Below are 20,704 nucleotides of genomic sequence, written 5' to 3' on the forward strand. Positions count from 1 at the left end.
AAATACAATTTAATTCACTATAATTTCTGTAACTGGTGCTTGCCGATTTTGTTGCCATATTCTGCACTCCACATGTTCTCAATAGGTACACGTTTCTCTTCTTTCTAAGAAAAAGTAACGAGGGGAAAAGAGGTTGTTCGTGTCCCTGGAGCGCTGTTTTATCCTCGGTGCTGCCTGAGCACTGTAGGCAGTAACTGGAAGCTGCAGGATTAGTTCCAATGGGCGATGCTGTCCTGCTGCATTTTATGGCCTGTTAATACAATCAAGGTGACAGACAATACACAGAGACCCCACCGTGAGTGCAATACACCCTAAATATGTATTTACATTCGGGTGGTTCGTATTTTTCAAGCGTCCCGAAGTGAATCGAGAGGCGTCACCACCGGGAAAGGCAGATAACTTAAAAACAGCAGCACCACCATCTGCTGGCCTGGCCCGGCCCCACACGCCCTGGGCCGCCTTCCCGGGAGAGCTGCCGGCAGCCCGGCGCCTCGGGAACCTCCAGCCTTCTCCTGCTGTATTCCACATCCCCTTCCCTTTGTTTTTCTGCGGGGTAAACAATGAAATATTTAACTTACCTCCTCCCCATGCAAATTTATATACGTGTGCTTTCTGTGAGTCACTGCTTGCAGAGACTAAAAACCTTGTTTTATCAAGTTAATTGGGTGTTTTCCTATTGCAAATTATTTTCTTTTGTGTTTTTTCTTTTTTTTTCCCCCCAGAGTTCATTCATTCTGCAATTTAGTTCTAAAAATATTTACAAAATTTGTTTCAAATTTAAACAGAGCAAATTTTTTTTTTCAGAATGAGGGGGTGGGTGAGAATAACCTTTTTGTAAGCAGAGAGGACAATACTCAACCAACTTTGGAAATAAATGAATGGTGCAAATTATGGAAGAATAAAATACAGCTTGTTACATGCTGAGACCTGCATCCTTAATACCTTAAGAAATTACTGAGCTTCCTTAAAGTATGGGAAATCTAATTCTGTTTTCAAACAAACTCAAATGTTTGTTTTCACAGCCCGGTTTGCTTTTGACCTGAAAGCCTAATTATCCTGACTGATTCAAAGTGAGGATTTCCAGTGCAGAGCTGCCTTAATTAAGGGCAGGTTTGTCAGCTCCTGTACTAATTTAACAATTGATAACCCATGCTCCCGTGTTTTCCTGTTGCAGTGAATAGTTCTTGGAAGTTTTGACACTGTAAAGAATATTAAACCTGCTTTAAGTAATAAAAAAGAAAAAAAAACTTAACCCCCCAAAAAACCAAACACACAAACAAAAAAACCCAACAAAAACCACAAAAAAATCCCAACCTGCAACTGTACTTCAGAATGGAATATGTGATGAACTATGTAGGAAACTTTTTTTTTTAACATAAATGTACACATGTAATTAAACTAATGAAGTTTTACCAAAATAAATCTGCTGCCCAAGTGCTCCCTGTAAAATAAGAAGGACTTTTTGTTTTTTAAGCTTGCCATAGGTAAGTTCCAGAAAAATTTGGGTAAAAGATAAAGGTAGAAGGAAAAGGAAGTAGGGGAGCAGAAATTCATTGGGATGAGTGTCCATAATATGAAGACTGGCAAGGAAGTTGACAATGTTTTTCACTTCTTGGAATATCTCCATGTTAACAAACATCTTTCACACATTTCACACACTCTATTCTACATATGTATTTTAAAAGAGACAATTTATCCCAAGATTTTTTTTTTTAAGTTTCCACTAAGAGGAAATATTACAAACAATCCATCGAGGTATTGGGAGGCTTCTTAAAATTGAATATGTGAGGGATTCAGTGCAAAATGAACACAAAGAGCAGACTTTTAAGGCCATAAGGTGTGAGGGCTGAAATGGCTGATGTTTTGCAGTGGCATCCATCCGTCAGTCCTGGTGTTCCCACAATTTGAATTACATATAAAAAGCTCAGTGCAACACTGAAGTACTTCCTATTCCATTCTTATTCTTTAACAGGAAGAATGGAAGCTTGCCCAAAATACTCCCTAGTTTCACTTTCTTTCCTGAGCTCCTTCCCTGCTTTCCTTTTTAACTTTGCCACGTTGTTTGGATTAGGACAGATTCCATTTTAAACAACCCCTGTATCAGCAGAGGGAGGCACGAGCCCAATGGGGTTTGTCACGTGCAGTTGATACGAAGGATGCAGCTTGGATGGGCTGGAGTGTGCAGGGACTGGGAGTGTTTATTCTGCTATTTCTGCTCTTCAGCCTCTAATCTTTTTCAGTATTTTGGGAAAACTTGGTATCTTCCTGTCTGAACTCTTTAGAGGATGAGAGTTAAAAGCATTTTCATTTATCTCCTTTATTTATAGATATTTATGAGGAATCCCTGTTTTACCTGATATTCCCCCAGCTGAAAATCAAGATTGCTTTGTCTGCTTTTGACTCCCGAATATTTTTGGAAGTAGGAGCTGTGGAGCCTGTGTGCTTTTATTGATCCAGTCTGGTTTTTTCCCAACCTTCTGTCTTCTCTTGTGGGAAGGCTGGAAGGGAGCTTGCTTCCATTTTTCCACAGTGCTTATCATCTTTATAGAGCTCTAATATTATCAGTGGTAGATAAGGGAAAACTGATCAGAAAAGTTGGTCAGCCTGTTTAGTTAAATGATTTGAAGGGATTTATCACAAATAAATTTAATATATATATATATATTCTCTGGTGTAATTGCTGTGGACTTCAGCATTTGGTCTCATTTTGGGTAGGACAATAAGAAAAAGTTACACTTTTTTTTTTTTTTCTGATAGCCAAAAAGCCATCTACATGTTTGATTTTAAGACTGGGCTACCTCAGAAGAGATATTTTGGGGACAGTTTTAAAAACATAACCTTGGCTTCCCTTTTCTCCAGCACCTAATGTTTTTTTCAGGTAGGGGCACATATCTTCAGTGTTGAACAATGTTGTAGCACAGCAAGGGCATTCTGAGTAATATATGCATGGTATGAATATTTCTAGAGAGTCACAGCTCATGGTGGCACTGCAGGCTCTAATAATGGAAGTGTAAAGCAAATATATTTTGTATTTATCAAACATCTTTTTTTCTGTCTGAGAGCTAATACCAAGCTTTCAGAACAGGATGAAATGATACATATTTTAAGAGTGTAGTTTCTTGCTGCTTTCAAGGAGCCTGTTGAATAATAAACTATGAATATGATTTTGATTTCTGCTGAATACTGGTTTATGGCCTGTTGAGATGTTCAGAACTGCTTAGTTCTCCATCGAGTAGCTCCTGGTGCCTACTGAAAATTATCTAAAAATAGCATAATACATGCAAATTTGGGACCTGAAAATTAGGAAGTGACTGTTACGAAGATTGCTCATGTAGTTGTAATTCAGGACTTCCTGCATCTGCATATTGCTGAAGCCTCAGACCGTGCCCTTGCACACAGTTTGTTCTGCAGGAAACCTGTCTCGTTCAGTCCCAAAATAGATGTCTCATGTCAGTATTTCCAAGTGGAATAAATCAGAGCACACGGTGGGGTTTTGTTGTGCTCCCTTGTGTCACAGTTCAGTCTCGTGGCTGTGTAATCTCTTCCTTCCGTTCCACATCAGGGCTGCCAAGGAGAGCTGACATTTAATTTGCACAATGTAACTTGACGTGGCTTCGCTCGTGGTGGGTGTCAGGGAAGTGAAGTACAATTTGTTTTCTGGAGCAAAGGATACAGGACTTTTTGTCTGTCATGTTCTATGCGCTTTATTCCCCGAGTAGGAATTCCTGCTTTATTCCTATTCAAGGAATAAAGTGCGCAGAACACGACAGACAAAATTCTGTTGCATTGTTTTAGTTTTTTTCTTGGTTTAGTTTCAGCTTTAAAACACCAAACAAACCATGTTCTTTGCTCACTTTTGTAGCGTGTCTCAGAGTTACACAGTGGTTAGTGTCTCACTTGGCACTGAGTAAAGCTACAAGGAGCTGCTTCTCTGAGGACAATTAAAATTGTGTTTGTAAGTGAACTAAAAGCAGGATTTGGCTTTTGAAACTGTATTTACTGTGGGCATCCTGCTCAGGTTTATGTATGAGATTCAGGTCTTATTTAAGCATCAGGATAGAAATAAAATTATTTATTGTTAATTATTCACCTTGTAGAACAAATAAAAAAATATAAAGAGGGGGGAGAAAATCCTACTATGTGAGATTGTTTCCCATATGCCCAGAGAAAGGAAGAAAGATGCAAGTTTCTTGGTGCAGGATTGGCTCCCTCCTTAGGAGTGGAATTCAGTGAAATAGGACTCCTCCGAAAAACAAAGAGTAAGTGCACAACAAAGGATAAGTGATCAAATGATTAGCCAGAGGCTAATAGGAATGCAAGGGCAGAGTGACAGATTGCATATTAGGAGGAAATCTGATCTGGAAATTAATTCAAAGCTTTCTGCAGCGGGGACTGCAAAAGAACCAGTTTTGAAATCCTCCTGAAGGACATAAATATGTGCAAATTCTGACTTGCTTGTGTATAAAGTATTGTGTCATACAAGAAAGGGGGCTAATGGATAAATAAAGTTGAATTACAATTTAGCAAAGTTTTCCTCTCCCTCTTATTTTTTTTTTTTTTTAAATTTAGGGTGAAATCTGCATCTGCCTGCAGCTTAGTGTGAGAAACTGTGTTAATTTACTTACAATCTAGAAATATGCATGCTGCAGCCTTCTCTGTGGTTGGATCTACATTCTGTTGTATACAAACAGGAGAGTAAATCAGGACAGCAGATAAATAGCTCACCAGGCACAATCAACAACTATGTGTCAACAGGGAAATGCACTTGAACATTGGAAAAAAAAGTGCTTTTAATTATGAAGAAGTGAATATTTCCTTATTTAGTGATGTGCCAAATTGGTTTTAATTTAACCTTGTGGTAGGTAGATGTCACTTTGTATTAATAGAATTTGCTTTCTTTATAGAGACCACATTACCTTTCTTCAAAATGTAACAGTAACTGCTGTAGGACACCATTGTCTGAGTCCACACTTCTTTTCTTTTAAGGTTCAAAACATTCCTTAAAAAAAATCCCTAATCAAATATCAGCTTATGGAAGTTTGCTGATTTACCTTTCCAAGATGTATGTTTTAATTTTAAAGCATTAATAAATATGGCACGGTAAAATCCTACAGAATTACTGAGTACAGAACAGTAAAACTGGAACACAACAGATAAATTTTTGACAAGGATTAAATGTAACTAAACTTTTATTGGCAAGTCACTAAAATTACTGGATGCTGAAGGATGGAAATTAGTTTCATGTAGGCTTTGATATTTGTTGAAGCTCTTTGTAAAGCTGATTTTTCTGAGTAATTTTCTGCTAGTTTTTGATTCGTTTAAACCCTTGCTGCTTACATGAAAAAGTGACATGAACAGTGTGTGAAGGTGTCAGATTAGTGTAAGTTGTAATTTAATAACCCTCCCATTTATGCCTTTGATCATTTTATGTAGTAAAGGAGAAAACTGACACAGTGAAGGAGTTTTTGGATTTATGTGTTTGTATCATTGCTTTCTGCTGAATAGAGTTATAAGCACTTAATTTCAAGTCAACGCTTTTGTAGGAGTAGCTAATAATTTCTCTTCTGATTGGCAGTTCCTATATATTTTGCACTTGATGTTGTTGCTGGGATCTTCTGGCTGGTGGGTTTGGCATGAGAATCAGGGGTCTGTCACTGATAATCCTCTTAGCTCTGAGGGCCAAACTTTGCAGTAAATAAAAATCCCTTTGAAGTCCTATTCTTGTATATAAATTTCTGTCATATGATTATTTAGTACAAGAGCAGTTGAACAACACTAAAAACAGAGTCATTAAAAAAGCCTATTGTGTTGATAGAAATAAATATTTTTTACTCTCATCATTGATAATGTCTTGTGAAGAAGAATGAGGAGTCCTGCAGCCTCGTCGTCCGTCTCTGGCCCGTGGGTCTGTATTCCCAGGTAAAAGGTCAGACCTGTGTATTATATCATCTTGCCTTTTAGTCCTTTGGATTCCAAGACTCACATTGTAGCAGTCTCTTTGGAGGCATTAGCTGACATCAGTGCAACACTTGGGGACTTGCAGCTATTTTTAAAGGAAGTGTGTGAGAGAATAAATTCTGGTTCTGGTGCCGCGGTGTCTAATGCAGAGCCGGGCTGTTCCAGCCGGAACCACGCCGGATCAGCCGTGCTGGCTGTCACAGCCAGAGATGTTGGTATTCCTCTGCTAAATCTGTCCTGCTTCTCTTTGCAGCCATGTCATCTTATCTGTTAATTGTGAAGTCTGAGCTTCCCGGGGCTGTTGCAGGGTTCTTGAGTGGAGCCGAGAGCGGGTAAGGAAAAATGCTTCATGTCATGCACTCTGTATTTGTCCTGAAGGAAACAGCAGATCAGGACTGCTGAAGGAGGTGGGTGCTGACACTTCTTCTGATCTGTAAAAAAAATAAAAGTAGTTATTCACAGCAGTTGTTGGAATATAAAATGTATCTGGCAAGTGCAAGTGTTCTACTGCACACAGAGCGGGATTCTTTCCTCATAACCATTTCCCATCAGACGACCTTAAAGTCAGTGGCAAAACTCCATCTACAAGAATCTCCCTTCTGTAAAAATTTAAAAGGGGAAGCAGGATGGAGAGGAGGAGAAACATTTAAACTGCTGTCTTGTTATCACTTCACATATTTCAAAACCACAGTACAAAAAACGGCAGGCATTTATATTTAAATATTTTGTTGTCTTGCTCTAGTAATTGGACTTGTCATGGGAAAAATGCCAGGTTTCCAGTCTTGGTTTATAATTCCTTGACTTGGCTCCCAGTAAAGAAATGATTCTTTGCAGTTGAGCTGTAAAGCTGTGTGTGAGGAGTGTGTCCCTTGCATTTTCATCAGAACTGTCACAAGGAATCTGTGCCTGTGCTAAGGCAAACACTGCAGCTTCAGCACTGAAATACCTTGTTTGAGTTCTTCCAGTGCTGCTGTTCCAGTCCACTGTCATTCATAACAGTGTATCTTGGATGGGGTTACAGCTGTTTTTCCAAATTGCTATTTTCAGATGTTTTGAGCTCAAAACTTTGTCTGGATTGAAATGTACTGAAATTGTCTCAAGGCTGTGCAATGCTTGTATTATTCCTGAATGCTGTGGGTGAATTTTGAGTGAAATCAGTTTGTTAAAAGGTACCTTAGTTAATTTTATAATTTTTCACTTACATCTTAGAAATTTTATAATGAATTTGAGAAATGAACTGTGGTTGTAATCTTGCTTTCTGTCTTTCTGCCCTCTTGGCCCTTACAGTTTTAGTAAGGTTTCTGTTGGTTTTGTTTGGTTTTTTTTTTCAAGCTATTATATTTTATGTGTGTATGTAATTTTTAGACTGCTAATGTATCTCTTCCAGCTGTGGTAGTCATCAGCTTTTCAACTGGGTGCTATAACCTTCTTCAAGATCATACATTAACCCCACTCTTCATACACACTGGCCTTGAGCTGCTGCTCTATGTGCTGAGTGTGTGTTCCAGTCTGTCTGTCCCCAAATTTAGTATCTTTACATCTCTTACTACTGGTTTTAATGTTATGTCAGCTCTGTTCATGCAAAGTGACTTTTCCCAGCAAAGACACTCTTTAAAACAAACAGCTTAAGAAAACTCGTAGTAGGCAGAACCTGGAGGTCCCACATGTTGCTTAAGGGATTTTTTTTGTCTGGAAAAGGCAGCAGGAAAAACTGCTTTATTAAGGTGGCTGTGTGATAATGCACCTCAGATCTTCTGGATGGGAGCACTGGGGAAGGCACAGACAGGTTACAGTGCTGAAGTGGTTATTACAGATCACCTGGGCTGTGTGATCCTCAGTGCACTGTCAGCACTGCCAGCACCCACGCTTCTTCCTTCGCTGAAATTACAGTTTGAAGTGGGAATGAAGTTCAACTTTGCATTTGGAAAGAGCTGAGATTGACCATAGGGATCCTTACCACGACTCCAGTGATGATTGGCAGCCCAGCTCTCATCCAGTTTCTGCCTCTGTTAACGGGAGTTCTTCCATTGATCAGTATTTATTTGACACGATTTCCCTCCTCTAATACTTGTCCAAGCAAAGTTTTCAAGTGCAATGGTCAAGCAGTGTTCCAGCTACATGCACACAACTGACCTTCTCTGTATGCTGACATCTATATTTTATTTCTTTTGCCATATTACTGGCCATGGTGGATCACAATCCTTTGTTTCTGTGGGTTTCCCCACAGATGGTAAGTGTACGTTTTTTCCAGCAGACATTTTAAATTGTAGGCAATTTTTCAACAAAAATAGGTAATCAAATATCAAGCCTAAGCAACAACTTATTTATGCAAAGGGCATAAATATTGACTAGTTTAAATCAATTTCTTTACCTGGATAACTTGTTTCCAGATGTGGTTGCACGACTGTTCTGTTTTTAAGCCATTATAGCATCTGATACACTTCCATTTGGTGCAGCATTTATCTTTAACTGTAGTTAGAATGTATCAAAAGTGTCAGCTAAACTATCTGTGAAAGTATTCTATATGCATAAACCCTCCTGAGCTGCACATTTGGGAAAACCATTTAAAGAATGTTTTGTGCATTAAATTGTTCTCATAGATAAAGGTTGGCAGGTGTGTGTGTGTTTGAAAGGCTCAGAGCCAGTCCAGCACATCCTCGTGCCTTTTTTTAAAAACAAACCCATCCAACATGAACACTTGTTAATTGCAGGTGGAGATGTTTCTGGGTGCATAACAAGAATTCCACGTAGTTTTGATGACATGAGCATAGTTTCAAATGAGGATTGTGTTAAAAAGTTGTAATCTGTGAGCCCTCTGCTAACATTTAATGACCCTGTCAGAGGATGTGATTGATGCAATTAAGTTGTCTTGCTTGTGTGTTATACAATTGATATGGACTGAGAGTAAGATCCTAATTTAGAACATATGAATATCTTGTTCTGCTGAATTCGGGAATGAAATTAAAGCGATTTATAAATGTCTGCTTTCAGTTAAAATATGGAGGAGGGAGGAGAAACATCTGCATGCCAAAGCATTTTCAGTAGAGTCGAGGATTTATATTCTGTATTTCATATTTGGAACACTTTTATCATATGGGATTAAATTTGCAGATCAAATTGATTTTAGAGGCAATATCAAAACATTTATTCTGCCTTTGGAAAATAAGTGTATTTTTACAACAGTACTTTGAGGATAAAATGGGTGTATTTTTTGATAACCAGGAAATTGTCCCCTATTCAGATTTTTTTGAGGTATTTTTCAGTATAAGAATTGATATTCCAAAATTAAGGAGTTTACAAAATTGTGTTTTCTCCCTCCCATCACCTTATTGCCATTTTCCTCTCTCTTCCCCCCTTCACCCACAGTAAAGGAACCAAAATAATTTCCTCTCTGTCCTGCTGAGCTTGTGAACCTTGACAGCAGCTGTGGAGTTGCTGCATGTTTAGAATCAGGAGACTGAAACAGAGGTCCCACATGCACACATAGTGCATTATACTTATATCTAGTGCCATGATGCTGTTCCTCCTGATCTGAACATCCACCATACTGAAAGAAAAAAAAAAAAAAAAGAAAAAATGTAAAAATATGTGAATGCTAAATGACAACAACGTGAAGAATAAATACTGCAGCAGGGAGCTAATCTTGGCAAAGTTGCTTCTTCACTGTAGCAGTAGGAGACTTAGGCTAATGATACACTTTTTGGAGAATGATGTATTTTAACTAATTTTTAATACAGACATTGTCACCTAATGGTCATTTTGGTTTCGATTTGGTGAAGATGCCCTCAGCCTTGAAATCTCTCTGCTCGCTTTTATAACACAAGAGGCTGCCCACGATGTACAACAGCAGTTAATATACCTGTAGGATAATTCTTCTTTAACACAGGTGTTATGGTACTTTCCCTATGATAACTTGAGGTGCTGCCTGTTTATTAGGTGCTAACCATATCCTGGACTAAATAAACTGGAAGGTCAAAGGTCAGGGTGTTTATAGGTAGTAAAGTTGGAGGCTGATGTGCAAGATGTTTATCAGTACAGGATATGGTTATTGCCAAGTCAGGGGAACCACTCTCAAGATGTTTCTGTTTCTTAACAACTTATCCATCTGTGCTCTCCTCAGTTTGGAGGTGGGATTTTTTGATACTTCGAACAGATTTTAAATGCACGAGGACTTCACGTGCCTCTACAAGGCTTTTTTATTATGTGTAGTTTTATGGTTAAATATTATAGCAGATTTCATTATCATCATTTCAGTCTCTTTTGTCCTTCAATTCTTGTGTGGATGTATACAAAGAATGAGTGATCACTTTGTGCAAAATTGAAGAACATCCTCTTTATTGCTGTACTTTCTTATACCACCTCTGGACAGGAAACATAATTTCCAAGCAACTGAAAGTTTATTACTTTGTTGTTTTCTTCTGTTGCTCGAATGCTGCAGTGATAGCTGTGATGAAACTTGGGTAGAAGAAAAAGTTGATACCTTCAGAAAATGTAACTGTGTTTCCAAACAAATCGGTTGGGTAGCTGAGCTTTCTGTCTCACACCTCTTGGAAATGGTGAGGAACTAAGGTCATGGAGAAGTGATAAACTGGAAGGGAAGCTCAGCAGTGAGTGGGAATTGATGTTGTTGTTTGTGCCAGCAGTGTAAATAGGCACCTCACTGTAATCCAATTTAAAATACGTGTAGTGTGCTCTGTAAGTATTTCTGTTGGAAATCTGTAGAGTATGAAATCCCCTTCCCTCTGATCACTGCTGTGAATCAGGGCAGGGATTTGCATGTTGTGCTGCTGAGAAATAACTTGACACACATCAGACCCCTGATCCATGCAGACCCTTGCCTGTGGAATATTGCAATGCTGGTTAGTTTGGGATGGTGCTCTGCCCCCTCATTATCTGGGAACTCTGTTTTATATCACAGTATAGAAACTAGGAATACAAATTCATGTAAATTGTGTGTGAGAGCGGAAATGATTTCTTTTTCTTGTCCTAGTGGTTATTTTGTCTAAGATCACAGTTCTAAATGAGAACATATTTTATAGGACTCTTGAGCTTTGTATCAGTCCTAAATAGATTTTCCAACAGGTCTTGGTACCTCGATGGGAGGCTGCTGCTGCTCATTACTTCAGTCTGCATTGTTTTTCCTCTTGCCCTTCTTCCTAAAATTGGTGAGTAATTAAAGGAGAGAAGCGAATATTGTTCTACTTTAGTAGCAATTACGATTGAAGACTTTAAAACCTTAATGGGTTATTTATTTATTTAAACTTGCACGGGGCTGGTGGTGCTGGTGACTGCTTAAGTGGTAGTAGTGTGTTCTGCCTTCCAGCCCTGCCTAGTTAACCTATTACTTGGGTTGCAGTAGTATTTTGTCTGCAATACTAAAATAAAATCTTTACAGCAGAACATTAAAGAGCTGCATTTACTTACAGCATGCCATTAGTGGTAAGCCAGTTCTAATTCTGCCCTACAAAACTACATAAATGATCTGTGACAGGCAGTTGGAATGTTGTTATTCTGAGTCCTAAGCCCCAGATACCAAGCACTGTAATAGAAAACATGCCTAAAATGTAAAGCTTTAGCTGTACATTAGGATCACTTTCCTTATAAATTCTCTTTTATTTTTACTGTTATTTTACAGGCTTTCTTGGCTACACAAGTAGTTTATCATTTTTCTTTACGGTGTACTTTACTCTTGTGGTAAGTTAAAAATCTCTGCACAGCTTATATATTTTTTTTTTCCTTATTGTTTGAATGTTTTCATAACACTGTTTTGAAATTAATTGTCTTCCCCTCCCCCCTTAACTTCTTATGTGAAATTTAGAGTTTTCCTAAAGTTCAGTATGTGCTTGCTTAGACAGATTACATTTGTTTTGCTGAGGCTTAGAAATGTGTATGAACTTCCAAACATGTGAAAAGATTTAAAATAATTATATTTTGGGCTGGTAAATGTAACAATATTTTTGTTTTGCTGACAGTGCAGCAAAGGGAGCTGGCACATATATTTTTGTTTCCCTACTAGCAGAGGAATGGAATTCTGTTTTCTTAGCTTCCAACTATTACTTACTGCAACTAGTGCAGAAGAAAATTTAATATACTCCAAATAAATTAAATTTACATGTATAATGGAGTGACAGAGTTCAAAAAAAGGCAAAGAAAACTAGAACTTCATTAAGGCAGTTTACAAGATTCATTAATACGTCAATGACCTTATTCTTCTTTCCAGCTGAAAGGAAAAGTTCTTTTCTCTGAGCCATATGGGGGCTTTTGACCCTGATGTTCACCCTCTCAAGGCCCCTGTGAGGTAGATGTTTCCAAATATCAAAAGTGAGACCTGCTAGGCAGATCTAAGAGGGAAAATGTGCCTTTAAGTTGCACTATTTTTCTTTTTACAGGGAAAAAGTGTGCTAATGCACATGTGTAATATGTCGTAGAACCGAGCAGCTCTCACTCTGTCATCTCTTGGAATCTTTTTTGGGAGCCTGGCAAAATGTTCCCCCTCTCCCCTGTCATTCTGGCTTGCATTGACTTGCATTTAATACCTGTTTTACAAAGGGATAAACAGAGTTGAAGGCAAGTTGAACAAACATGCCATCCAGGAGACCAAGGCAATCCATTAGGAACTAAACCATGTGATAAAACCAAACTTCAAAGCTGTCAAAACATCTCCCTGGGGTATCCCTGGAGAGCTGCAGTGTTTGTAGGACCTTGGGAAGTATTCTTCTTAAGATGAACATTGAGGAGCAGCCACAGCCCCTCCAGAGCTAATGGAAATTAATTTGTAATATTTATAAATTACCTTAACTTTTGACCTCTCTCCTAAAATTTATCTTTAAGAGAAAAAAAAAAAAAGAAAAAAAAAGGGTAGAAAAAGCACTAACTGTAGTGCTGACATAGGCCTTTGACTGAAGCTAATTGCAAGGGTTTTAAAACCAGTTCAGTTCCTGGATTTCGATGGGAATGTGAGGAAAGCTGTTGTAATGGGTGGATGCATTTGAAAGCAATTTTGGCCCCTGAAAAAGCAAATGTGTAAGGAAGACTTGTGTGCAGCCATGTCAAGCTGGGATGATTTAAACTAGATTTTACTTTTGATTCTCTATCAAAAAGATGGGTAGGAAGTACCAATGAAGGAGCACGGACTACTGGATTTCTTTGGAAATGGTTCAGTTTGTGTGCTTACTCTTTGTTGTTAAATGACAAAGGAGCAGCCACAGTAAATCTAATTGAGGTTAAAATTTTTAAAAGCCGTCACAGATATTTAAAGAAAACCAATACTCTTCACAGAATAATCTCTCCTACTTCTTTAGGCACTGAAAGTCAAAGGCATTAAATGTGGTTTAGTTTTCATATCTAATTGCTTTGAAGTGGGTGATATGTGCTGTTGAAATGGTGTTTTAGTTTGCACACTGTTAATTTCTGTGTGGCAGATATGTTTTAATTTGTTCCAGAAGAAAACTGTGTTAGTCATATGGAAGTGATATAATTATATTTTGCATATACAGTAATTCTGGGCCTTTTCAAGTGCACACCATCTGTTCAGCTTTTTACCAGGAAGCCACATTTTTACTGCAGCCTGCAGAAAAGAGAGGTCTTGGTCAGTCTGGTCAGTGAGTGCACTGAGCAAAGGGCTGGAGACTTCTTTGTTCTGTGCTCTGCTCTGGAGCTTAGGCAGCTCACAAATTTTCCCTCTGTGCTTTAGAAGTTTCAGTATCTTCAGTGCCTTTTCCTTTAAAGCCAACATACTGGTCCTAGTCCTCACTAGGAAAAATTTGCAAACACTGAGATGAGCTGATCTGGGAGATAAACAAATACATATTAAATTCAAAGCCAGATTCTGTGAGGTCCTGAGCACTTTCATTTCTGATTGTTGAATACTTCCCTGACTTGAATCCTTAATGAAAAGAAATTATGATTGGTAAACTTCTTTTTTACTGCCTCCCCTCTTGCTGTGTTGAATACTGGTGAAGAGTAAAGACACATTTTGTGTGTGTGTGTGTGTATGTGTGTGTAGACAACATTATTGGTAGCTTGTTCAAAAAGGTGTTAATGATTACTGATGGTATTTTTCTAAATCTCTTGTTCCCAGAACAAAATGTGATGCAGATTGGGAACCTGCCATATGTAATGAATGATGTTATGCACTCTTTGCTGAGTGCTGTCAGTACTGCTGGAGTAAAGAGGTTCCTGTTTTCCCTCTGCAGGATATGAAAAGGCAACATCACTGAGAATATTAGAACACTTTGAGCCTCTAACTTGATTTTTTAGCAGTGTTTTTGGTGTGGATTTAAAATACCTTATTTCCACTAGACTTTCTCTTTATTTTTTTTTTTTTTTTACTTAAAACCAAATGTTTGTTATACTCAAAAGAACATTTATATGAAATAGGCTTAAAGTTCTAGAGGAAGGTTGTGCTGCCTGTGTGACTACTCAGCTAATTGGGCTGTGCTGCCAGCTTAAAAATTTCTTCCTGTTGGGGGGACCTCATTAGACTACAGTTGGAAACCCAAACAGATTTGAATAATTAAGCAGGTGGGAAAATATAAATATAAATTTTAAACGCACCTAATGCATTTTATTTTGTCCTTTTTTTTTTAGTTTCCATTTCTTAATCCATATTACATTTATTATAGAAAAACTTTGTTCAGCTTTTTAGGTTCGGCTTGGCTTGTCCTCCCTCTGCAATGTTTATATATAACTTTGCTCTTTAGCTGGCAGGAAACCTTGCCCTCACCACTGCCAGGCACATTTTACTTTCCCCAAACCTTGCCCTTCAGCTCCATGGCCCTTTTCAGTGCTCAGGAAGCCAATCCCAGCTTTAGATGACACTCCCACAAAGCCAACTGCTTTGGAGCCTTCTCCTGCATTTCCCCTATCTGGATGCCTTTAAATACCAGAGAGGCCCAAGTTATATTTTAGTGTTTGGCCTGTTCCTCCTCCTCCTCTGTTTGCTCTTCAGTTGAGTTTCTTGGTGTACCCCCAGCATGGCCTTGTCCCCTCTCACATCCTCCCTCAGGTGAGGGTACGGTTCCCCTGGCGCAGAGGGAGACAGTTCAGACAATCAGTAAATGGCATAAAGCAGTGCCAGTTTACTGTCAGAAACATGACTGGAGGATTTCCTTTGATAATCCATTTTCACAACGTTTTCAGGCTGCTGTTGAGCTCCATACCTTGAGTTAGTTGTTCTCCTTGTGCAGTCCAAGACGTGTGTTATTGCCACAATGCTCTCAGCCCGCCGTGCACTCTCAGTTCCCTTTCCCCACATTTTGTCTGGAGGTAACATTTGTTTGCTTCTCCTGGCACTGGTGACAAGAGGGAGCATCTAATCCTCTGGGAAACACCACTTGGCAGCGAGCAAAATGTGGTTCTCTGAGCCAGGAGAGGCGCTCCCTTCCATGTTATTCTTCTTGTGAATCCAAGTCCTTAATTAAGTTTTTAATTATTTGCTCTAGGCTTCAAAAGAATTATAACCTCTAAAGCCAGGCAACTACAATAGGAAATTAATTAGGGTTGAGGAGAGCAATGCAACTATCATTTTAAACTGGGCTCCTGAAAAAGGAGGTAGCATTTCTTATTTTAATTTCCCTTTGATTTTCAGCCCTGTTGCTTGGCAGTCCCTAAACCAGCAGGGTGTAGCTAAAGGCCCAATGACATTCTGGGACAATAATTGCATTTATTGTTTTTCCTTTGCTTTCTAGTCCAAACCATATGTTTCTGCCTTTTAAGATTAGCCCTAGGCTCTGCTCTATCTCTGTTTAGGGCTCGTCTACTTCGGGTGCGAGCCTGGGATCGCTAACCCAGCAGCCATTCCGTACGGGAGGCCCTTGCTGTGGAGCCCGGGGAGAGTGGATGGGGAGTGCTGGTTGTATTTCAGCTCATGTCAGAGCCCATTGCAGTGCCCCACCTCCAGATCCCCACACCATAAGGCTGCCAGCTGTGCAGAGTGAGCAGCTGGATGGAGTGGCACTGACAGGCTTTTCTGTCAGAATTTCCTTCTGGTGGCCTGTCTGCCAGGCAGGCCTGGTAATTTACTGTGGGTGTGGCTCCCTGCTGTGTGTTCCAACTGGCTGATATTTTAGCTACGTGTATCTAAATTGAAAACTGATTTTTAGGTTATCATTCACACATCAAATGTCTGCTGTCTTTGCAGGTTATGATTAAAAAATGGTCGATCCCTTGTCCTCTACCTCTGAGCAGTGCCATAGAGGATTTACAGGTAAAGTGCACTCTGTTTTGAAGTTCTAATTTTACTAGTAAACTGTAATGCTTTTTTTACATTAACACTTTCAGAATGGCTTGCAATTTAAATTCCTTCTTTTATTAATCATCACAGAAACTGAAAAGTTTCATGTCTGTGGCTTGGGCTTATTCTTTCATTATGCCTTTTTTTTTTGTGTTTGTGTTTTACAGGTTTCAAATTCTACTGGGGATTGTAAAGCAAAGCTCTTTCATCTTTCAAAAGAGGTAATCTCTATTAACAATACACAAACTTAAAGGGGGGTAGTGGTTTTTTTAAAAAATTGGGGTTTAAGCCTTATCCAGGGTAAGCTGTCCTTCTGTAAAACCAGTTATGGGCTGCTGAAGTATTTCCTATACCTGCTGCCAAGTGTTATCCAGTCTTGCTTTTTTTATATGCGAAGGCTGACTGTCCAAGTTAACATTTATGAAAATATTTTTCAAGTATGACCAAAGAATAAAGTCTAACAGATGCAGCAGTGGTCATGATGCAATCAGATCAAACCAGCTTAATGTGCCCTCAGCTGCAAGTCAGTGATACTTGGCTGTAGGTACTCTCTTAGCTCCTGGCAAGGCAGAACAGGTTTCTTGATACTGCCTGGACCTAACCTTAGTTTTTCCATACCTGAAGCTAATTCTTCAGGACTCATGCAATTTTGTGCATCTCGTTGGGTGCCAGCTCTGGTATTTGTTAATTAATGTGGCTTTTAAATCATGTCACCACCCATCAAGGCTTGCAGGAGAGGAAGTGTCACGTAGAACCCTAGTTGCTGTGGGGTGAAGAGGAAGGGAAAAAGGTAAGATTAAACCTGGGATAGCCCTGTAGTGGAATTTAGGAAGGACGTGGTTGCATTTATCTGAAAAAAACCAAAATCCACCCTCCCAAGAAAAAGGGAAGGGGAAATTAAAAAAAAAAAAAAAAAAGCTTGGGCAATGCATCCATGAGGCAAATGTTATCTGTAGATCAAAGCAGACCAGAAACATCTACTGTGAGATTCTGGCCTTTTGTGCTTTGAAGAATCTTGAGACTCACCTCTAGTTCTTTTTTAAAATTGGCTTTATCAGTAGAAAGTGGCATATCTTTACCAGTATGGGCCTGATTATGTCAGCACAAGAGTGTTTGTTGTAGTTCAGTTTGTTCCACTTGGCAATTGCAGCAAGCCATACTGGATGATTCATCTCTTTTATTACAAGTTTTTGGAGTAATAAACCACTAATTACGTGGTTGCAGCTTTAATTACATAACTCTCTTAAACCTTCAGATGCCAGAGCATGTTATATTTCCTGTTAATATTTCTATTTCATGCTGCATCCAAATTTTTGTCAGGGAGCGATAAAATAATGAAGTCAGGATGAAGGAATCAGCAGTTTGACAGGTAGCTATGGATATTAGAATTTAGAAAACTTCTTGCAGAATTTATTGAATGATGTGCTGACTCTGGGGCAGATCCTTACTCTTTCTACATAAGCAGTTGGCTTCAGTGTAACCAAAAAAGAATCTTGCAGGTTTTGGCCTATAGACAGCATGACTTCTCCTGGTGATAAAATAGTGAGCTATGACCACTTGAAGTGATATGACTTGAAAAGGTCCAATTTTGTGAGATTTCTGTGTTGTGGAGATTTATCTCAAACCATTAATGTGGAAATATTTCCTCTGACTTCCAACACTTGAACTGAATTCTGAGTTCATCCAGATATTTTTCCAACCAACAGTCATAACAAACAACTTACAAGATGTTTTTCTTCTATTTTAGAGTGCTTATGCAATACCAACCATGGCCTTCTCTTTTCTCTGCCATACCTCAGTCTTACCCATCTACTGTGAGCTCCAAAGGTAATGTATGAAAACACTTGAAATACTAAAATATAATTATAGCATTTCTGTAATATTTTCTCTAAATTAATCTTCAATAATTTTTATTTTCAAGTCAGTGCCATCAAACAATGCTGACCAACTAGCTCTCATGTTTTTGGGAAATGTACAGTTTTAGTCTGTACTGACTTTTACAGGAGAGAAAAGGAGCAAATATGGTTCATCAGTGTCAGTATATTGTCCTGGTCTGGACAATCTCAAAGACAAGAAAGGTCATTTGTTAAGGTACCTTAATAGTAAATTTTTACTGCTGTAACTGAATCTGCATTTATCCATATCTGATGCAGTGGGGTTTTTTGACTCAGATTCTGTTCCTTACTCTGAATAGATATCATCCTGTATAAATCAAATTTTGATTTAAAAGATACACTGGGATGTCTGAATTCCCTACAAGATGGGTACAGTGTTAGCTGTCTGCTTGAAAAGTGCCCTTTAATTACCAGTCTAAAAATACTTTAAACCCCCTAAATATTAGTGACAGCACAGAACTCAGCAAATACTTGGTGGCCTTAAGTTAAGACAATACTTCTTGTGAAAGTCAAGGTACTCTGTAGATGGTGCTGTGTTTAATTGTCCTCAATACAGATCAAGAGCAACACTGATTTCCTTTTTTTTTTTTTCCATTTTAGTCCATCCAAAAGTAGAATGCAGAATGTAACTGTCACAGGAATTGGTCTGAGTTTCCTAATTTACTTTATATCTGCTCTGTTTGGGTACCTGACATTTTATGGTAAGTGTGTTCTTCAAGTATTCTTTAGAATGAAAGTTAATGATAAATGTCTTCTGCCTGAATCCTCAGAAATCTCGTTCCTGTCAAGAGTTAATAATATGCCCAACACTGACAACCTCACTGACTTCTCAAAGTGTAACATAGCTAAACTTCCCAGGGTTTATGCCCTAAAATGATACACAGACAAGATATTGGTCCCTAAAGTGGAGCTCCTGGTCTGCTGATGCTCTCTAACACTGTGCAATTAAACTGATTGCCACTATATCTTGGATTGTATAATTGCATAATTCCCAGTTAAAAGCTGGGAACAGATTTATCATGATCTGTAAGAAATTTTGAGATCTGATAACAATCTGCTTGTCCAACAGGTTCAAAAGGTCTGTTCCAAGGCTTTACCTTCTACCAGGAGTTATCACTTATTGACCCTGTGATAGCCCTGTGATTTGTAGTCTCTAAGTAGCACCGAGGCTGTTGCCTTTTCTGAGAGGAATTTGACCCACAGCAAGCCAGCCCTAATGCTGGGAAGGCATGGAGGTCTGCAGCATGTTTTTCCCATGGAAATCCTTATTTGAAAGGATTGCAAAAAGTGCTTTCTTCATGGTAACTTAGTTTAAGTATAATGTAAAGACAAACCAGAGAACTCCAGAAAAAAAAAAATGACAGAGAAGGCCTGAATCACAGAATTTCCCATCTACTTCTGTGACTTGGATGCAGTGAAGAGCAATGACAAAAGACTGGGGAAGGATTTCAAAAATTTAAAAGGACAAACTATGAGCTGCGTTTTTCAGCACATACTTCTGGTTGTCAGTAGTTCATGTTACATGTTCCTGAGCCAGAAATGTGTCTGTTTGATACATGAACTGCACCAAGAAGTGCCCATTTCTTAGAGATGTTGTCGACATAGTGCTTGATGAAGTAAATGTACCTTTTTATTACCAATCAGAAGAGTGGGTGGGGTATGACACTTGCCCTACCAAACTCTACAGACACCTTTCATTTGCTGTAGAGTTTAGGTGACAGTGTGCTTCAGTACCAGTGTAATAACTCTGCATTTGGACTTACAAATGCTTCTGTTACAGTTTCTTAGTTGAGTTTAAACCTAGATGACTTTGTCTGTGTGACACTCTTGGCCAGATTTCCCAAGTGCACAGAGAGATTTCAGACCCCTTACCTACATAGTGGCCTTTTTTTAAAGGTCCATCCCAACCTTGGCACAAGTATAGGTGAGTGTCCTCTTCACATAACATCACAGTGGGGTGCCTTTTCCCAAGAAATTTGGCTCTGTGTGTCCTGGTGTAAATTTGAGTTTGTGTGCTTTGCTCTAACCTGCTGATTCTGGAGTAGTTTCATACAAATTCTGTCACATAAATGCATCACAGTCATCTATGAGGATTCTTCTGATGTCTTCTGAAAGCTGACCCTTTTTATAGGATGATCACATGCTAATCTTTATTGATTGGAATGAATAAAAATTCCTATAGGAGACAGTAAAGCAGTAAGACAAAAGTGTTCTGATTAGGATTTCCTCTCCTTTCAGAGTGTTTTATATTTCTTGATCATAGGGATGGGATTGTGTCTGAAAAAGCACCAAGAATATTGGCTTTCAGCAGCTAATAATACCAGATTTTGAGGGAATTTTGTACCTTTATCCCACAAGTGTAGGTGTATGTCTGAAAATATTCCCTTGATACTCAGAAACCTTTGAATAATTATATGGGGAGTCTTAAAGCCCCTAATAGTGTATCAGCCACTATTACTGTTTCCTGAGTGACTCCATGTGGTTTGTTGAAAAATTTTGAGTGCAACTCTGGGGGGTTCAGCAGCAGTGCAGGATAACCATCTGTCTCCAGGTGAAATCTCAATAAGAAGGGGAGGAAAAAAATGGGAAAAAAGAACAGTCCTGGAAACCATCCCAG

At 38.8% G+C, this 20,704-nt stretch overlaps 1 protein-coding gene across 2 annotated transcripts in view; it reads left to right on the forward strand.

Moving 5' to 3' along the window:
- Positions 1 to 20,704, forward strand: part of SLC38A6 (solute carrier family 38 member 6) — a 41,816-nt gene that overhangs the window by 13,171 nt on the left and 7,941 nt on the right. For both annotated transcript variants that reach the window (XM_027638093.1, XM_027638091.1), the window contains exons 6-12: positions 6,212 to 6,290; positions 11,041 to 11,123; positions 11,594 to 11,652; positions 16,100 to 16,165; positions 16,360 to 16,413; positions 17,940 to 18,019; positions 18,688 to 18,788. In XM_027638093.1, coding sequence (XP_027493894.1) covers positions 6,212 to 6,290; positions 11,041 to 11,123; positions 11,594 to 11,652; positions 16,100 to 16,165; positions 16,360 to 16,413; positions 17,940 to 18,019; positions 18,688 to 18,788 — 522 coding nt within the window. The remainder of the gene's footprint in view (positions 1 to 6,211; positions 6,291 to 11,040; positions 11,124 to 11,593; positions 11,653 to 16,099; positions 16,166 to 16,359; positions 16,414 to 17,939; positions 18,020 to 18,687; positions 18,789 to 20,704) is intronic.

Source organism: Corapipo altera, unplaced genomic scaffold, assembly GCF_003945725.1.
Source record: "Corapipo altera isolate COAL_440 unplaced genomic scaffold, ASM394572v1 23, whole genome shotgun sequence".
Lineage (NCBI taxonomy): Eukaryota > Metazoa > Chordata > Aves > Passeriformes > Pipridae > Corapipo > Corapipo altera.